Source organism: Microcaecilia unicolor, unplaced genomic scaffold (genome assembly GCF_901765095.1).
Source record: "Microcaecilia unicolor unplaced genomic scaffold, aMicUni1.1, whole genome shotgun sequence".
Lineage (NCBI taxonomy): Eukaryota > Metazoa > Chordata > Amphibia > Gymnophiona > Siphonopidae > Microcaecilia > Microcaecilia unicolor.
In genome coordinates, this window is record NW_021963050.1 from 237250 (window position 1) to 255594 (window position 18345).

An 18345-nucleotide genomic window follows, 5' to 3' on the forward strand; every position below is an offset into this window, starting at 1 on the left:
TTGATGGGGGCGTGTCGGAGGCGTGTCGGAGGTGTGATGAAGGCGGGACTGGGGCGTGTTTATCGGCCGAGGAGAGATGGGCATCCTCAGCCAATAATCGAAAAAAGAAAGGCGTTTTTAGAGCGAATTTGGGTCACTTTTTTGGACCTTTTTTTTCCACAAATAAGTCCCAAAAAGTGTCCTAAATGACCAGATGACCACCAGAGGGAATTGGGGATGATTACCCCTGACTCCCCCAGTGGTCATTAACCCCCTCCCACCAAAAAAAAAAACAACTTTAACTTTTTTTTCCAGCCTGTATGCCAGCCTCAAATGTCATACCCAGCTCCATCACAGCAGTATGCAGGTCCCTGGAGCAGTTGTTAGTGGGTGCAGTGGACTTCAGGCAGGTGGACCCAGGCCCATCCCCCCCTACCTGTTACACTTGTGTTGGTAAATGGGAGCCCTCCAAACCGCCCCCAAAACCCACTGTACCTACATCTAGGTGCCCCCCTTCAGCCGTAAGTGCTATGGTAATGGTGTAGAGTTGTGGGGAGTGGGTTGTGGGGGGGATTTGGGGGACTCAGCACCCAAGGGAAGGGAACTATGGACTTCAGAGGTAGTTAACTTTAGTTTTTTAATTGTTACAAGTGCCCCCTAGGGTGCCCGGTTGGTGTCCTGGCATGTGAGGGGGACCAGTGTACTACGAATCCTGGCCCTTCCCACGACCCAATGCCTTGGATTTGGTCGTTTTTGAGCTGGGCGCCTTCGGTTTCCATTATCACTGAAAAACGATACTGCCCAGCTCAAATCCGCACAACTCCGATGCATTTGGCTGGCACAAACCGTAGTATCGGAAAAAAGATGGATGCCCATTTTTTTCCAAAATACGGTTTGCCCCGCCCCTTCACATACCCGTTCTCGGAGATAGACGCCCATGGAGATGGGCGTTCGCATTCGATTATGCCCCTCTATGTTATACTATGGAGCTCATTTTCAAAAAAAGAGAAAAACATCCAAAAAGTGGCATAAATCTGCATTTATAGAATAGCGCTTAGTGCCAGGATTCATGCCCAAAATACACCAACTGAAAACTGGTGTAAATTCTGATGCCTAAATTAGGCACGGATCTTCCAAATTCTATAACAGTGCACGCAAATTCAAGGAATGCCCCTGATCTGCCCATTCTCTCTCCATGGCCATGCCACCTTTTTGGATCTGAATGTAAAATTTACATGTAGATCCTGACACTTAAAGATGTGCACACAAATTTTAATTAATGCCAATTAGCACCCAATTAGCAGTGCTAATTGACTTATCAATTAAATTGTGTGTGCAAATTGGATGCATGCAATTGTGAGTGCCATATATAGAATTAGAGCATATATGTTTCCTATGTTTCCTTTTCATGTAGGAAAAGCGCAAAATTCCAGGAGTTCCGAATGGAACAGCAGCACATGGTGAGATGGCAGAGCATGGAGGGCACAGTGGGCCGGAGCTGCAACGAACTGGAAAGTGAGTTGAAGGTGGCATTATCTACAGTGTGTGTTTTACACCATGTTCCACGAATTGCTGTCCCTAAACATTTCCACGTGTAAGAATAAAATTGCTCCTCTAGGAATGATCAATTATATTTAAAATAAGTGGGATTTGCTCCAATTTTCAGTTCCTTTGCATTTATTAATAATATTTTATAGTATTTACAGATTTCCTCTTCTGTGTTAGTGATCAAGAGTGAAAATACTTCTGTAAGTTATGGGGGCAAGGGGCAGAGGGAACCCAAACTTTTGTTAAGGCATCTCTACCCAGCACACAAGGATAAGGAACAACAGTCAATAAAATCTTGCAAGTTTTGCATCTCATTACTATGCAAATACCCTAACACATGATACACTGCAAGTCATATTGGGGCCCAGAAATCAGGGTAAAATAACCCCAACTTTTTGCTAGAGTTATTTCACCGCTCAGGAGCATCAGGCTGCAAAGCCATGTCCCAATGATCCCAGGATGGCAGAGCAGGGTCCCCCCAGCTTAAGGTCCCCCCCAACTCAATCCCCGTCCATCTCCTACAAGTTCAAGCCCCTACTCCCCCTCCCTCCACCCCAACCTCAAAGGTAGCCCTTGACCCATCAAAGGGCTACCTTGGCATCATTGATGGTCTGGGTGGTCTTTGGCCAAGAGCAATGCCCAGTCACTCCTGCCTAGTCTGACACCAGTTACAAAATGCTGCTCCTAGCGGTAGTCTCACACGTTACCGCGGGTCATATTTCCATATAAGGAAAATATCCCTAGTGGTAGTCATGTGAGACTACTGCTAGGAGCATCATTTTGGATGCAGCAATGTCCGGACAAGAGTGAAGGGGGATCTCTCCTTCTTGGAAATCAATTAGACCACCAGGTAAGGGCCCTGAGGCCATCGTTGGGGGGAGGGAGGCCTTGGGTATGAAGCTTCAGTTGGAGGGGTGGCTAGGATCAGGAGGGGAGGATATTGCCGGGATGGGGTCAGAAGAGTGGATGCTGCCTGAGGGAGATCAAGAGGGAGGATGGTACCTGCAGGGGGGGAGGGGCGGCATTACATGCCACCCCATGGCCCCAGAAGCATTTGGTCAAGAAGCATCATGTTGAGCTTTGTAGCCCGATGCTCCCGGGCACATAGAATAACACTGCTTGCAAAGTGGCTCGCAAGCAACATTACTCTTTTACCACAGGATTCAGAAATCTGTGATATCAGGATCTCGCAGGTTGCTGAATCCCGTGGAGAATCAACATGCAGTGAAAAGCAAACTTTTACCGCACTTTGATGAATTCCCTCCTGAATTTAGTACATTGTGAGAAATTGCATGATAACCTTATGAGACTAGGATACAGGGCATCTAAATGGCAGCTAAAATTTAATGTGGATGAGTGCAAAGTGATGCATATAAGTACAAATAATCTTAAGAATAGGTACACGACGCTGGGTTCTATATTAGGTGTCAACACTCAAGTAAAGGATCTCAGGGTCATAGTGGACAAGTATACTAAAAGTCTCAGCTCATTGTGTTATAGCAACCAAAAAGCAAATAGAATGCTAGGTATTATTATGAATGGAACAGAAAACAAAAAAAGAGACTATCATAATGCCTCTGTATTGATTCATGGTGCAGTTCTAATCATAACAAAGGATAAAAAAGTGAGGTCCAACAACGCAAAGAGTCCTAGATGTAAAGATAAATCCAGTTTATTGAAAAAAATCAGTTTTTAAAAAGACCCAACACAACTGTGTTTCACAATATGCCTGAATCAGTAGTCTGTCGAAATCTACAAGCATCAAAATAAAACACATGAACTCTAAAATACATATAAAAATAAAGAATAAAAACAATTAAACCATACCAATAAACATATTGGATGGTGGTAAATATAGTGCTTATAAGCCATAATGTAATATAAGGAAGAAAATTTTTAAAAAAAATGTTACCTGGGGTCCGGGGGCTCCTGTAGGCTGTCCCCGAACGAGTGGTGGTCGGGGGTTGCCCGATATTTTCAGGCCCGCGTTTTTGGGGCCGGCGGTCCTGTTTTGCAGCCCGGGGACGGTTGGGCACGTCCCCGGGTGTAGCGGGACGAAGGTGGGTTTCTTCACCCCATTTCGGGGCCGAATGGGGCCGGTTTTAGGCTTTGGCGCTAGGTGCCAAGCGAAGAGGAGCGTCAGAGGAAGAGAAAACGTGCGGGCGCGCTCCCGTAGGGGGCGCGCTACATGCACAAATCGGGATCGCGAGTTTCCCGTTTAGGCCGAAGCCGGGGCCTAAATTTTGGGCCCGGGCTCGGAAGTTTTTTATTTTTGTTTCCGATTTCGTGAGGAGGACGTCGGGACCGAAACAGATGGGGGTCTTCGAGAGTGGGAAAAATCTGCTTTCAGGTAAGGGGTTTTTTAATCTAAAATTTTAAATTATTTATTTTTAAATTGTAGAAATTGCGTTTTTTATTTTTAAAAATCAGGATTTTGTTTAATTTGAATTCTGTTTTCAGTTTTGGGGTCGGGGGATTTTTTGGGATTTTTTGGGTGATTTAGTTTTTGAATTTTTATATTTTTAGGGGGTCTTTTGGAAAGGGTGCTATTTTAGGAGGTTAGGAAAGGGTTAATTTTTAAATTTCGACGTGGTGTGTCCGGGAGGTGGTTTTAGAATTTTTGAGGGGGGTTTTAAATTTTTTGGGAATTTTTTCGGGATTTTAGGAAGTTTTTTTTCCGGGCGGATATTAAATTTTGGGATTTTTTAATTTTTAAGATATAGGTTAATAGAGAATGGGAGGTTTAATTAGTATGGGAAATTTGGGGTAATGTGAGTAAAATTTTCAGGGGTTTTAAATTAATTAAAGTTTTTCCTATTGATCCCTATGGCAAATCTTTAATTAAAATGGGGCTTGAGTAGTGCTGCTCAACATTCCGCTGGACAGCAGAAGGATACGGAATGTTGAGCAGGACTCAGGATTGGCTGGATGGGCTGCGGAACCCCAAGCCAAGGGTCTGTCTCCCAGGTAACGGGCAGGCTGGCAGTTGGCAGAGCATTGCTGACTGAGGTAAGGAGAGGAAGTGTTTTTGGTGGTGTGGCTGAGGTAGAGGTTTGGGAGTGAGTTTGTGGAGATTGGAAGTGGTTGAGATTTGGAGTTGGGGAATAAGCAGAGTGTTGTGAGAGGTTGGAGGTTGGAGAGAGAATTTTTGGAGGTGTGCTGTGATTTTTGGGTGTAAAGTGTATGGTGAAAAGGGGTGTATATATGTTAATGCTCTTTAGTATAGGGATCATTTAAGTAAGATTAGGGGGTTTTAGTGAGGGTATTGTTATTTTAATTTTGTTAGTTAGTGGTGGCCAGTGTATAAAATTAAAGTTGGATTAATGTCATTAGTGGGGTGGGGTGATTAATAGGTAGATAGGGTTTTCCTTCCTTTTGGTTTGTTTAAGTGTGAGGTGTAGGTGACGGTCACAAGGGATCCTGAAATCATCTGAAAACATTCATCTTGGGCCCCTACGCAAGACAGATCCTGAGGACAACCGGCCGGTGTGGTACCACCAGTGTGGTGACTATATTACACAAATATAAATTTGCATACTTACCTGAGTTGATCACGGTGCTGAGCTCCTACAAGAGAAAAAAAATGCACACAAAGTATCATTTTCTTTTAATGACTAAAGATTAAAATTAGAAATTATTAAATAATTCATTGCATGTTTATAAAGTAAAAGAAGAAAATAAAAAGTACTTATCTGATCTGTTCCTTTAGTAGTGTTCAGAGTTGGCTTCTGTAATAAAAGAAAGAAAAAGAAATTAGTTCACTGTTAGTAAAATATTCTGTTTAAAATTGTATCTGTTATATATAAAATAAATGTTAATTGTATTGTAACATTTGAATTGAGTTCGAGTTTGGGTAATTCAGGTAGAATCCAATTTTAGTTTTCTTTCCCTGTACACTCTTTGAGGGTATACAGCGGGGTTAGTGAGCTTGTATCACCCCCTGTGTTCCCAGCAGTGGCGTAGCTACGTGGGGCCTGAGGGGGCCGGGGCCCCCGCAGATTCACCCCAGGACCCCCCTCCCGGCGAACCCGCCCCCGCCGCTGCCTACCTTTACTTTTGCTGGCGGGGGATCCCACTCCCCGCCAGCCGACGTCTTCTCAGTACTTCCTGCTCTTCAATTTGTTTGCTGACGTCCTGCACGTAATTGTACGTGCAGGACGTCAGACTCAGAGAACAGTTCTGTTCTCTGAGTCTGACGTCCTGCACGTACAACGTGCAGGACGTCAGCAAACAAATTGAAGAGCGGGAAGCGACTAAGAAGAAGACGTCGGCTGGCGGGGAGTGGGATCCCCCGCCAGCAAAAGTAAAGGTAGGCGGCAGCGGCGGCGGGTTCGCGGCGGGAGGGGGGGGCGGCAATGTCGGCGGTGGGGGGGCGGCGCCGGGGGGGAGGGCTAAAATGTGCCCCCTCCCCCCGGGCTCTGGACCCCTCTCCCACGGAAGGCTGGCTACGCCCCTGGTTCCCAGGTGTAAACCCCTACCTGGCACGACTACATTCAACAGGGTTGGGGTGACACATATGCAACGGAACACAGAGGGGGGATAGCAAGAATAACTATAGCATAAAAATGACAACAGTCCAAATCTAGGAGCATGCATTTTAAACAGTGACTTTCTCAATTATAAGGATCCTAGATGAACTTATCGTCCCTTCATTCATCCAAACACATTTTAAACCTTCATAAATAGTTTCTTTTCTTTTCACTTTCTTGCCTCAGCAGTGCTCATAACCAACTCTCTTTATATGTTGGAAATGTATATTAGCACCAAAATCTTCATCGGCTTTTAAATGCATTCAATTTCTTATATTAAGTACTTATCTAAGATGTTGGTGCTAATATGCATTTCCAACATATAAAGAGAGTTGGTTATGAGCACTGCTGAGGCAAGAAAGTGAAAAGAAAAGAAACTATCTATGAAGGTTTAAAATGTGTTTGGATGAATGAAGGGACGATAAGTTCATCTAGGATCCTTATAATTGAGAAAGTGTGCTATAAATAAGGTTCCTACTAAGATATTGCAAGCTGATTGCCATAATTAGTTGTTTTTAAATAGTGACAGCATAATATTCTTAAAACATAATGGTGACAATGATTGAGAATATAAATCCAGAAGTATCGGAATGCATTTTAATCATAAAGTGAAAATCCAATGCATCTACAACAAGGAATTGGTAGAACAAAGAAGGTAATGAAGGGTATAAAAGATATAAATAGCAGAACAGCATAGCATTTACATCCGTTTATATCCTTATTAGTTTGTCACTGTGTGTAATCCTGAGGTCCTGTGGATGTAAGGTTATACTTACTAAACTACAAAGGGTTTTGTTTTGTTTTTTTGTCAGATAAACAGGAGTATATTGCACAGTATAACATGAGTATTTGTAAGCTTCATACCTGAATTGCAATTGAGCAAAAATGCAGCGTGCCCGCTCGTAGCGTGAAATACTGTCTATGGATATATGTACTGTGGACAGTTCTGTTAAAATAATAGAACGATTTAGATCAGTGAAAATAGATAAGCTGAGCACTTGTGTTAATCTAAAAGAAGAATAGTAGGCAGTAAGGGGCCCTTTTACAAAGGGGCGCTGAAAAATGGCTTGCAGTAGTGTAGGCGTATGTTTTGGGCATGCACAGAATAATTTTTTCAGTGTACCTGTAAAAATTGCCTTTTTAAAATTTTTTCAAAAATGGCCGTGCGGCAAAATGAAAATTGGCGCGCCTCCATTTTGGGTCTGAGACCTTATAGCAAGCCATTGACCTAGTGGTAAAGTCTCATACGGTAACCAGGTAATAATGACCTATGTGCAACAAATGCGCGCCAAAAATGAAATTGCCACAAGAGCCACGCAGTAGCTGGGTGGTAACTCCATTTTGGCACACATTGGGTGCGCGTAGATGCTTATGTGGCTTAGTAAAAGGACCCCTAATCTAATAAAACAATTGTCTGCACAAACAGCCTTAAAAAATCCCAGTAAGTGCGTTCAAATAAAAAAGATGGGTGATAGTATCAGTAATACAAAGTAGAAAGCTAGGTGTTTTAAAAGAAAGCATTTTTTAAAAACAAAACTTACGTGGTATAGGACTGGCAGTTTCACAAGCAAAACAGTGAAGCACTGTAGGTGCTGAGACAAAGGGAATGTGGCACATGATCCAAAAGGATTTAAAAAGAAATGATTGGTACCAATGTCTGATTGACAGCGGTTAGTTAAAATGCTGAGGTGAAAACATTAGAAGCTTACATGCATCCTAAAGGACTGTGAAATAAATGAAAGTGCTCTGTATGTATCCCATGAATAAAAAAGTAAAAAAGACTCCTGATGCAGGCATATCAGCGAAACACAGCCATGTCGACTTTTTTTAAAAGCTGATTTTTTTAAATAAACTGGATTTATCTTTACATCTAGGACTCTTTGCTTTGTTGGACTTCACTTCTTTTATCCTTTGCTGTTGCTTATCCGTGAGGACCTGTTAATCCTTTACTACTACTACTTATCATTTCTAAAGCGCTACTAGACGTACGCAGTGCTGTACACTTGAACATGAAGAGACAGTCCCTGCTCGACAGAGCTTACAATCTAATTAGGACAGACAAACAGGACAAACAGTTCTACCTTTACGCATGCGATGCTGTAGTTCTAGTCATCCCATCTGAAGAAGGATATAACAGAACTAGAAAAGCTATAGACAAGGGCAACCAAAATGATAAAGAATGGAATTGACTCCCCAGTGAGGAAAAACTGAACAGGTTAGGGCTTTTTAGCCTTAAGGTCAAGATCAGTGGTTGAGATGAGATGAGATATGACAGAGGTCTATAAAATGATGAGTGGGGTGGAATGGATAAATAAGGAATGGTTAAATACTCTGTCGGATAGTATTAGGGCTAAAGCACACTCTTCAAAGCTAATAACTAGCACTTGTAGAATAAATCAAAGATTTTGTTTCACTCAGTGCACAGATAAAGCTGTGGAATTTATTGCCAGAGTTCATAACAAAAGGTTAAAATAGCTGGGTTTAAAAAGGGTTTAAACAAATTTCTGGAGACAAAGTCCATAAACCATTATAGAAACATAGATAAAGACCATATGGCCTATCCAGTCTGCCCTTCCATGCCATCTACTCTCTGTATCACCCCCTTAGATGGCCTATGTACTTGTCCCAAGCTCTCTTGAATTCATCTCCACCACTTCCACCGGGAGCCTGTTCCATGAATTCACTGCCCTTTCCATGAAGAAGCATTTCCTCAGGTTACTTCTAAGTATATCCCCTTTCACCTTCATTCGATGCCTCCTTGTTCCAGAGCTTCCTTTCAACTGAAAGAGACTCACCTCCAGTGCATGTATGCCACGTAAGTATTTAAATGGCTATCATATCTCCCCTCTCCTGCCTTTCTTCCAAAGAATACATATTAAGTTTGTTCCCATTCACTTTTTGGCGATAACCACTGACCATTTTAGTAGCTACCCTCTGGACCGACTCCATCCTGTTTATATCTTTTAGAAGGTGCTGTCTCCAGAAGTGTACACAATATTCTAAATGAGGTCTCACCCGAGTCTTATACAGGGGCATCTTCTCCTCCTTTTTCATACTGGCCATTCCTCTCACTATGCACCCAAGCATCATCCTAGCTTTTGCCATCACCATTTCTACCTGACATCTTAAGATCATCACATACGATCATACCCAAGTCCCTCTCCTCTTTCGTGCACAAAAAGTTCTTTGCCCCCAAAACTGTATCATTTCCTCAGATTTTTGCAACCCAAATGAATGACCCTACATTTTTTAGCATTAAATCTAAGCTGCCAAATTCCAGACCATTCCTATAGCTTTGCTAAGTCCTTCCTCGTGTTATCCACACCATATTCCTACTACGTATTTCTATAGTGTTACTAGACGTACGCAGTGCTGTACACTTGAACGTGAAGAGATGCTCCCTGCTCGACAGTCTAATCAGGACAGACAAACAGGACAAATAAGGGAAATACTTAAGTTAGGAGTGATAAAACAGACACGGGTACTGAACAAGTGAAAAGGGGTTAGGAGTTAAAAGCAGCCTCAAAAGGTGGGCCTTTAGCCTAGACATGAAGACAGTCAGAAATGGAGCTTGACGTACTGACTCATATTCCAGGCATATGGTGCAGCAAGAGAAAAGGAACAGTCTGGAGTTGGCAGTGGAGGAAAATGGTACAGATAAGAGATTTACCCAATGAACGGAGTTCCTGGGGAGGAGTGTAAGGAGAGTTAAGAGTGGAGAGGTACGGAGGAGCTGCAGAGTGAATGTTCTTGTAAGTCAATGAGGAGTTTGAATTGTATACGTAAACGGTAAGGGAAAGGGAGCCAATGAAGTGACTTGAGGAAAGGGCGAATATGAGCACAGTGAGACTGGCGGAATATAAGCCATGCAGCAGAATTTGAACAGATTGAAAGAGAGAGAGGTGGTTTAGTGGGAATGCTGTGAGAAGCATCAGGGGTGTCTATCCTATTGCAGATTTTGGTATCATTCATAAAGAGGCAAATCTTACCAGCAGCCCTTCAGCGTGGGAAAGTCACTACTTGTGCTTAATTATAAGCAAGGAGGAGTGGATCTATTCTTTGGAATCCTAGCAGGTACTTATGACCTAGATTGGCCACTGTTAAACACAAGGGTCTGCAAGCTTCTGACTATTCCTGACATTCATGTTCGATAGTTTTTCAGACTGTTAAAATTCCTTTCATAATGAGATTTCTTGGGCCAGCATAATCCAGGTACAGCACTGTTTTTGGAAACCTTAATTTCATTCCAGATGATCAGTATTTCTTTTGACAGGTAGCTTTGTCCTTGATTTCACTTGCTTTGCAGGCATCATCATTTCTATCCTTCCAGAAAAGGAAAAACATGAAATTCATTCTTTTCTTTCATCTTTAGGCTATTTGGGGGACTGATCCTTGACATAAAAAGAAAAGCCCCCTTCTTCTGGAGTGACTTCAGGGATGCCATCAGCTTGCAATGTCTGGCATCATTTTTGTTTCTCTACTGTGCTTGTATGTCTCCTGTCATCACATTTGGAGGCCTGCTTGGAGAGGCAACTGAAGGTCGTATAGTATGTGCTGCTACTTGAATTGTGACTTTTAGAGGATTTTTATTTTTAGCCATATATTTTCTAGACATCAGTAAGATCTGTAATTATTCCAAGTAAATGATTTGTATTTCAAATTATTATAAATATGTGAATTTTAAGATACTTGCTGCCATTTTTTTCTCTTGCAGAGTGCAATAGAATCTCTCTTTGGTGCCTCTATGACTGGAATAGCTTATTCACTCTTTGGTGGCCAACCCCTAACCATACTGGGCAGCACTGGACCAGTTTTGGTTTTTGAAAAGATATTATATAAATTTTGCAAGTAAGTTTACATCATTTTATGATCTTAGTTTGCATAATACATATTTAATTTAACAATGAGTTTCTTGTAACAAGAATGGGGAACCTTTCTTGGGAGGGGGCAGAAAGGGGTCAGCCCTTGCCTGGGAGGAGGGAGGGGAGGAAAGGGAGCACAGACCAAGATTCTGGCCATGACCCGGAAGCTATGTGGGTGGTTGCCGATATTCAGTGTCATCACCTACATAGATAAGTGGGCAAAGTTAGGACTACATTTTCTTCAGTCATATCTGCCCGCTTAGCTATGGGGGCACTGGCACAGAATATCACCAGTACCCACATACTAACTGGCTCCTCCCAGACTCTGCCCCCAGACAGCCCTTTTAATGACCGGATTTTACATGGCTAGTTAGTGTTGCTAATCAGCAGCACTTAAATAGTGTTCAGCAGCTGACCCACTGGGCATTATTTAAGTTGGCAGGAGCCTCTTTTGCTCACTTAAATTGCTTTGAATATTGACCCCTGAAGGATGTCGTTACTTCACAAAGTGTTGCTAATGGTGAATAGGAAAGTGTAACATCTTTGATTAGCCTAGGCAGTCATTTTATTACTTTCAAACAATACAATAACAATTACTTTTAACTTTTAATCAACACTGATATTTTAAGGTAGAGATCAATATACATCTGTTATGGTATTACAAAATTCTTGTTTTTCACCCACATGAGATTTTAAGCAGTCACTTTCCCCCGGATTCTATATAGTTCTCCTGGAGATCCGCACCGATATCCAAGCGCATTCTGTAACAACATGCATAACTTAATTGGCTTAACAAGCTAATCAGTCTTGATAACAGCCCTTAACAAGCAATAATGAGCTCTACCTGGCAATAATTAGAATTTACATGCACAACTTGCTAAGCGCAATCTGTAATGCAGTGCGCCTAACCTCTAATGTGCACAGGCAAAAAGGGACATGGTTATAGGCAGGGAAATGGGTGTTTTGTGGGCATTCCAAAATGTTCACATGTAGTTATAGAATATGGCCCAGTGCGCTTAAATCTACATGCTGGGATTTATGCCATATTTTTGTTGGTACAAATGGAGGTATGTAGTTTTAAGTGCTGATATATCAACTAAGAGTATTCTATATACTGTGCCTAAATCTAGGCACTGCTTATAAAATACACTCAGTCGGCATTGATTTCTGTGCCAATTTTTTATGCACCATATATAGAATCTCCCTCTATATGTCTCTTGGCATGTTGAACATAAGAACAGCCATACTGGGTCAGACCAATGATCCATCTAGCACAGTATCCTGTTTCCAACAGTGGCCAATCCAGGTCACAAGTACCTGACAGAAACTCAAATAGTAGCAACATTCCATGCTTCTATATATTTTACAAATGGCTCTACATTTGGCAGAGCCTTTTGTAAAACACAAGGGGAATTGAGTGCATCCTAACCTGCATGTCTCAATTCCAGTCTCCATGACCTATTAAAATAGGCCTCTAATTGTGACAAAGATATTTCAGAATGCTGATTCTACCTTCCTTGGGTAAACCGTTTTGCCTAGATTATTGTAGACAAAACCAGAGATCCATTCAATCTCACCACCTTCTAATTATGTAACAGCACTTTTTCTGCTAATATTATACTTTTTCTTGATCTTGCTTTAGAGAATATGGCTTGTCCTACCTTTCTTTGCGAGCAAGCATAGGGCTTTGGACTGCTACACTATGCATCATTCTTGTTGCCACGGATGCAAGTTCACTCGTTTGTTATATTACAAGGTTTACTGAAGAAGCTTTTGCTGCCCTTATCTGCATCATTTTCATTTATGAGGCCTTAGAAAAGCTATTCCATCTTGGGGAGAAATATCCAATCAACATGCATAATGACTTGGAAATGCTGACACAATACTCGTAAGTAAAAAATATATATATTTGTGATTATAGTGGATAAGAAAATTGCACCGAAGGTAAGGGAGCTATGCACCTGGGAGCAATTTGTGATGTCCACTGCAGTGCCCCCCAGGGGGCCTGGTTGGTGTCCTGGCACGTGAGGGGGACCAGTGCACTACGAATGCTGGCACCTCCCACAACCAAATGCCATGGATTTGGTCATTTTTGAGATGGGCATCCTCGGTTTCCATTATCAGCGAAAACCGAGGTTGCCCATCTCTAAGGTTGACCATCTCAACATTTAGGTCAAATATCTCTAAGGTCGACCTAAATGTTGAGATTTGGGCAACCCCGACTGTATTATCAAAACGAAAGATGGATGCCCATCTTGTTTCGATAATACGGGATGCCCCGCCCATTTGCAGGGACGTCCTCAGAGATGGGCGTCCTTAGAGATGGTCGTCCCCATTCTATTATGCCCCTCTTTGTGTCCTAGACAGTGTAGCTCAAATTCCCCCATTCAAATCCTGCAAAACATCATCACAGGAACAATTCTCCTCAACACATTTCTAATTGGCATATTAGATTCTGTAAGTACTGGGAGTATCATTGCCTCTGGATTCTTAAATACAAATATCACCTCACAGGAAATATCTTTAGTGAGGATATGAAAAGAGGGAAAATTTTATCTCCCCTCTCCATAGAAAAAAATTAGGAAAAAAACCCTACTTCACAGAATCATTCCCATCTGAGCACTTGAGAAACTAGTCCCTCATAACAGAACTTGATTTCTCAGGGGACAAGATAGGATGCATTCAGTAGGTCCAAATCACCAGAGGGAATCACAGAACTCTTCTGGCAGCTGGGCTGCGGTTGGACACATCCTTCCTAGCTGCCCTCTCTCCAAAATCTGCCTTAGGTTTGCCAGCTTCTCCTTTCTCCTCTTCCTTCTCCTTCTCATTCGTTAAGGCCTAGTAAGCCTAGGGAAACACACCTCTCCTTGTTTGATATGACCTGGTTGCCCATCAGAGAGAAAGCTCCCCTTGTGGCTACTGAGCAATTTAGCTCATGCCTTCACAGTATTAATGTAACCAGTATGTAAATATATTTTATTTTGCCTGGCTATGGCTGGGGGGTGTTTGGGGAACCTTGTGGGAGCTCTAGGGAGTGATCTTGTGTTGGAGCCAGGCCCATTGCAGGAGTTGTCTTCCTGACGTGACCTGCAGGGTTCCGGGCTGACCGATGGTGTTGGTGGCCAGCTGGTGTCATTGGAAGAGGTCATGGATGTCTTTGGGACTTGGGTGGTACTGGGTCCGCTGCGCTGATGTAGGCAAAGTCACGGATGTTTGGTGATGTCATTGATGATGTCACATGTGCATAATAAAATGAGGACCTGATAACTCCGGAGGTATTCTGGAGTCTCAGGAACTCTGCACCACCAGTTTTATTAATTAAATAAAGTGGGGAATACTCGTTTTGACCCAGTAAGGGTCTTAAAGTATGCTGGCAGAATTACTTAGGTTTACGCAATCGCACATGAACAGATAAGTACAAGAAGAAGAAACAGATAATAAGGACACTGGAACTTTAAAAAAAAACTTATTACAGGTTTCAGATATACTTACTTATACTTACCCATGCATAGTTTGAGACCTGACAAAAGAAAGAAATAGTTTAGAAAATAAATTATTCTTGTTTGATATGTTTTAAAATAAAAATTAGAAACTATATTTACCTAATAGAATACCCTAAAAAATGTGTTAGTTTAAAAATGAATTAATTTTACTTTTAGCAAATGCAATATACTTTACTGAACACTGGCGATGTTTTTACAGCTGTAGAGAAAATGAAATAGAAATGTATATTACCTGGATTCACTAGGCAGTATTTTAAAACATCGAGGGCCCTGTTTACTAAGGTGCGTTAGTGTTTTTAGCGCACCAACACTTAGTGCACACACTAACCATGAAGGCACCTATAGGGATATTGTAGGCACGTACATGATTAACATGCGTATATGGTTAACACGCATTAAAAACATTAACGCACCTATAATGCTGCTTAGTAAACAGGGCCCTTAAATTATTTATTATATCCTTTTAATGTTATAATGTTTTTTAAGGCTATTTTAACTAACTATTTTAAAATTATAAGTGACATAAAATTCACTACTTGCACTTTAATTGAGGATTTGGAAAATCTTGATTGAGTGAAATTTTGTGACATCTATTGATTCTCTATATATCACATCACTCATAATATATAAAACTATATCATTTCCATCTGGTGTCATCTGTTTGGGTGGAGTAATTTCTTTTTGTAGCATTCTTCTCCAGAGGGTTGATCCCAGACTGAGGTAACTTGGTGATGACGACTACACAAGAGGTCAGTTTAGGAGCAAGGACTACAGAGTCTTTCTCATTCTGACATAGAAAGGATTGTGGTATCCTACCGCATGTAATTGACGGCAGATAAAGACCTGAGCGGTCCACCCAGTCTGCCCAACGGTCACGCTCATTATCAAGTTATGATTATACCAACCATGAATGTGATATAAACACTTGATCATTGTCTCTCTTTGGTATTTCTGGGACATAGACCGTAGAAGTCCTCCTGGCCCTGTCCTTAGGTTCCAAGTCATTTGCAGAACACAGACTATAAAAGACTGACTGGCACTGTACTCACATTCCAAATTACTGGAGTTTCCAACAAAGCCCCCTCCAGCCCATCCTAAGCCAGTTTGCCATATACGGGACCCAGATCCTACAAGTTTGCTCTGCACCTGCCTTAGTATTACACAGCCAGATTTGCAATCTAAGCACCACACTGTATGCAAACCAGTGGCATTCCTAGCCTGGATGGCACCTGGGGAAGTAACCTGTTCCGGGGCAGAGGGAGCTGCAGCGAACGAGCGAAGTTAGCGAACTCGGAGCCGACAGGTGCGCACCGCGGCACCACCCATGCGGCTTGCACCCAGGGCGGACCGCTCCCACTGCCCCCCCTTGGTACGCCACTGATGCAAACACACATGCAGCCATTTAAGTTTTGCTTTTTATACCATTCATTTTCTAATTAGAGATCTTCTGTGTTCATCCCACACCTTTTTGAATTCCGTCACCATTTTTTTCTCCACCACCTCCCTCTGGAGGGCATTCCCGGCATCAACCACCATCAGGACTTAATCTACCATGTTGAAACTTTGGACAAACAGCCAAATCATTCTGTCCCAGCCTCACTTTCAAATCCCATGGCTGATAATATAGTCATGAATCTTAGACCAGCATCATTTCTTGTCATTTCTCTCTTGGATTTCAGAGGATGAGAAGCTTGTGTCAATATGGTATAGGTTTCAGAAGGAAAAGGGATGAAAATGATCAGGCTTAGAGACAGAACAAAAGCAAAGAACATACACAGCACTCAAGTACAGTGGAGCTAGATACTTGAGCTTGTGCATCAGAAAACAGTTGGGCTCTCTGGTACAGAACAGGCAAATTTCATAGGGAGAAACTTCATAGCAAGCAACAGAAAAGAACACTGCTAGTGTTGGTGCCACTTTACCCATCTTCTGGTGCTTTGGGGCCTTCCTGCCAATATTTTTGCTCCTTTGCCCCTATCCAGGCGCCTTGGAGTCTTCCTGTCAATGTTAGTGCTGCTATACCATTCTCCCAATACCTTGGGATCTTCATTCCATTGTTTGTCCTGCTGCTGTGCTCGCATGGTGGCTTGCAGTCTTCATGCCATTGTTAGTGCCCTATACCCTTCTTATGGTGCCATGGTGATAACTTTTTTATTGGTCAAACAGTACATAGTTTTACTAGCTTTAGGGAGCTAAAATTGCCTTCCTTAGCTCAGGATTATATGAACAAAAGAATACTAGAATACATAAGTGTGGGGGGGGGGGGGGGGGTAGAGATGGACAGTCAGAAGGTGAATGGCAGTAGAATTTTATGGATTATAATATGTTACAAAACACATTTCTTTGTTAATTCCTTTTCCGTTAGTTGCAAAGTATCTGATCATATTACCATTCAAAAGCCTTAGTTCTTGGATTGTTTTAAAGTTCTTTTTTAGTGTCCTGATCACAAGGTCATTGATATGGTGCTTCCATACAGAACTGTCACTTTAACCTGATTGTGATGTTTGATCTTCTCTCTATGCGCATAGATTCATGTTGTTAACATTGGGCATGTCTCCACAACGTATTATCTTTCTTTACATTTTCTTCATTGAATAGGATGGGCAACCATAGAGGAGGAAGATGAGTAGAATCCTCTTTTTTTGAATGTCTTTCCATGTGGGTAACTGTGAGGTCCTGCGTTATATGCTGGTACAAGGCACCATGTTAAATGCAAGTTATACATTTATTGGCAGGTGACATATGCATAACTCATTTATGCAGATATTTTTATAAATTAGATTGCCAGTTGTTTGCCAGATTTTATCTGGACAATGAGGGACTGGATTTTGGCAATAATAGAGGTGGAGCAAGCACATATCCATTTAACATAGAAAAAAAAACAGGGCAGACCAGCGGGTATAAATAAAACAAAATGTATTCACCACAAATAGATATTTTTAAAACTCCATGCATGCCCACCATGGCCATGTTTCGCCCCTTCAAGGGCTGCATCAGGAGCTGAATGCATACCAGCACGTGTGTTTCAGGATATTCATCTGTCTGGTAAAAAACAAAGTAGCTCGCAGAGGAGCAGGCAGCCTCCATTTCAATCTACCACAGCCTGTCACAGAAGCTTCTTCACTGTGTATGTCTGAGAGGTGTGAATGTACCATTGATGCAAGTAAATGTTAGTATTCTATAATCTTAGCACGCAAGTGACTAAGGTTAGAGAATTAAGGGGAGTCTGTATATTCACTACTTATATTGAAAATGGTGTTGAATGTATGTATTAAATTAGGAGCTGATACCAAAGCTTATAACAGTGACTACACTGGCTGAAAATCAGGCCCACAGTTTGGTATATTGCAGGGATCTTGTTTCTCAGCTTCTGCTAGAAAGGAATATCTTTATATTCATTTTTAGTTATTTATTAATCTGTTTCTCTATACATTCAAGAGGATACCCATGGCAACTACACTACTTTATTCCAAGGTTATTGTATGTGACTTCAATTGAGTACAAGTTATGTATCAAGACAACATGGCTTCAATTTTGTGAAACTTACAGGTGTTCCAAACATTATACATGGGAGTAAGTCTTTGTTTAGGAGTAGTTAAGTGGTTAGAGCAATGGACTGAGGACTAGAGAAGCAAGTTTTCAAATCCAGCTAACCCAACCCTGAGCAAGTCACTTAACCCTCCACTGCATCAGTTACAAACAATATGGGAACCTTTATAACAGGTTGATCTAGGATGGAAGTTCACATATATACCTATATTATAACATAGCCTCATAAGTACTGATGTAACCAGTATTGATTTCATTTGGTAGGGCCTGAGGTTAACATGAGTGGGCAATAGGCAGTGAGGATGTTGGAACCACCTCTAGTTCACCTCTCAATGGCCCATGCCACCCAGACCCAACAGTGCCCAGTTTAACAAA

General features: G+C 41.8%; 1 protein-coding gene across 1 annotated transcript in view; it reads left to right on the forward strand.

Annotated features, from left to right (window-relative positions):
• The window catches only part of LOC115458840 (sodium-driven chloride bicarbonate exchanger-like), a 241773-nt gene that overhangs the window by 214885 nt on the left and 8543 nt on the right, over positions 1-18345 (forward strand). The window contains exons 11-14 of the mRNA XM_030188666.1: positions 1394-1494; positions 10429-10603; positions 10771-10904; positions 12561-12806. Of these exons, the coding sequence (XP_030044526.1) occupies positions 1394-1494; positions 10429-10603; positions 10771-10904; positions 12561-12806 (656 nt within the window). The remainder of the gene's footprint in view (positions 1-1393; positions 1495-10428; positions 10604-10770; positions 10905-12560; positions 12807-18345) is intronic.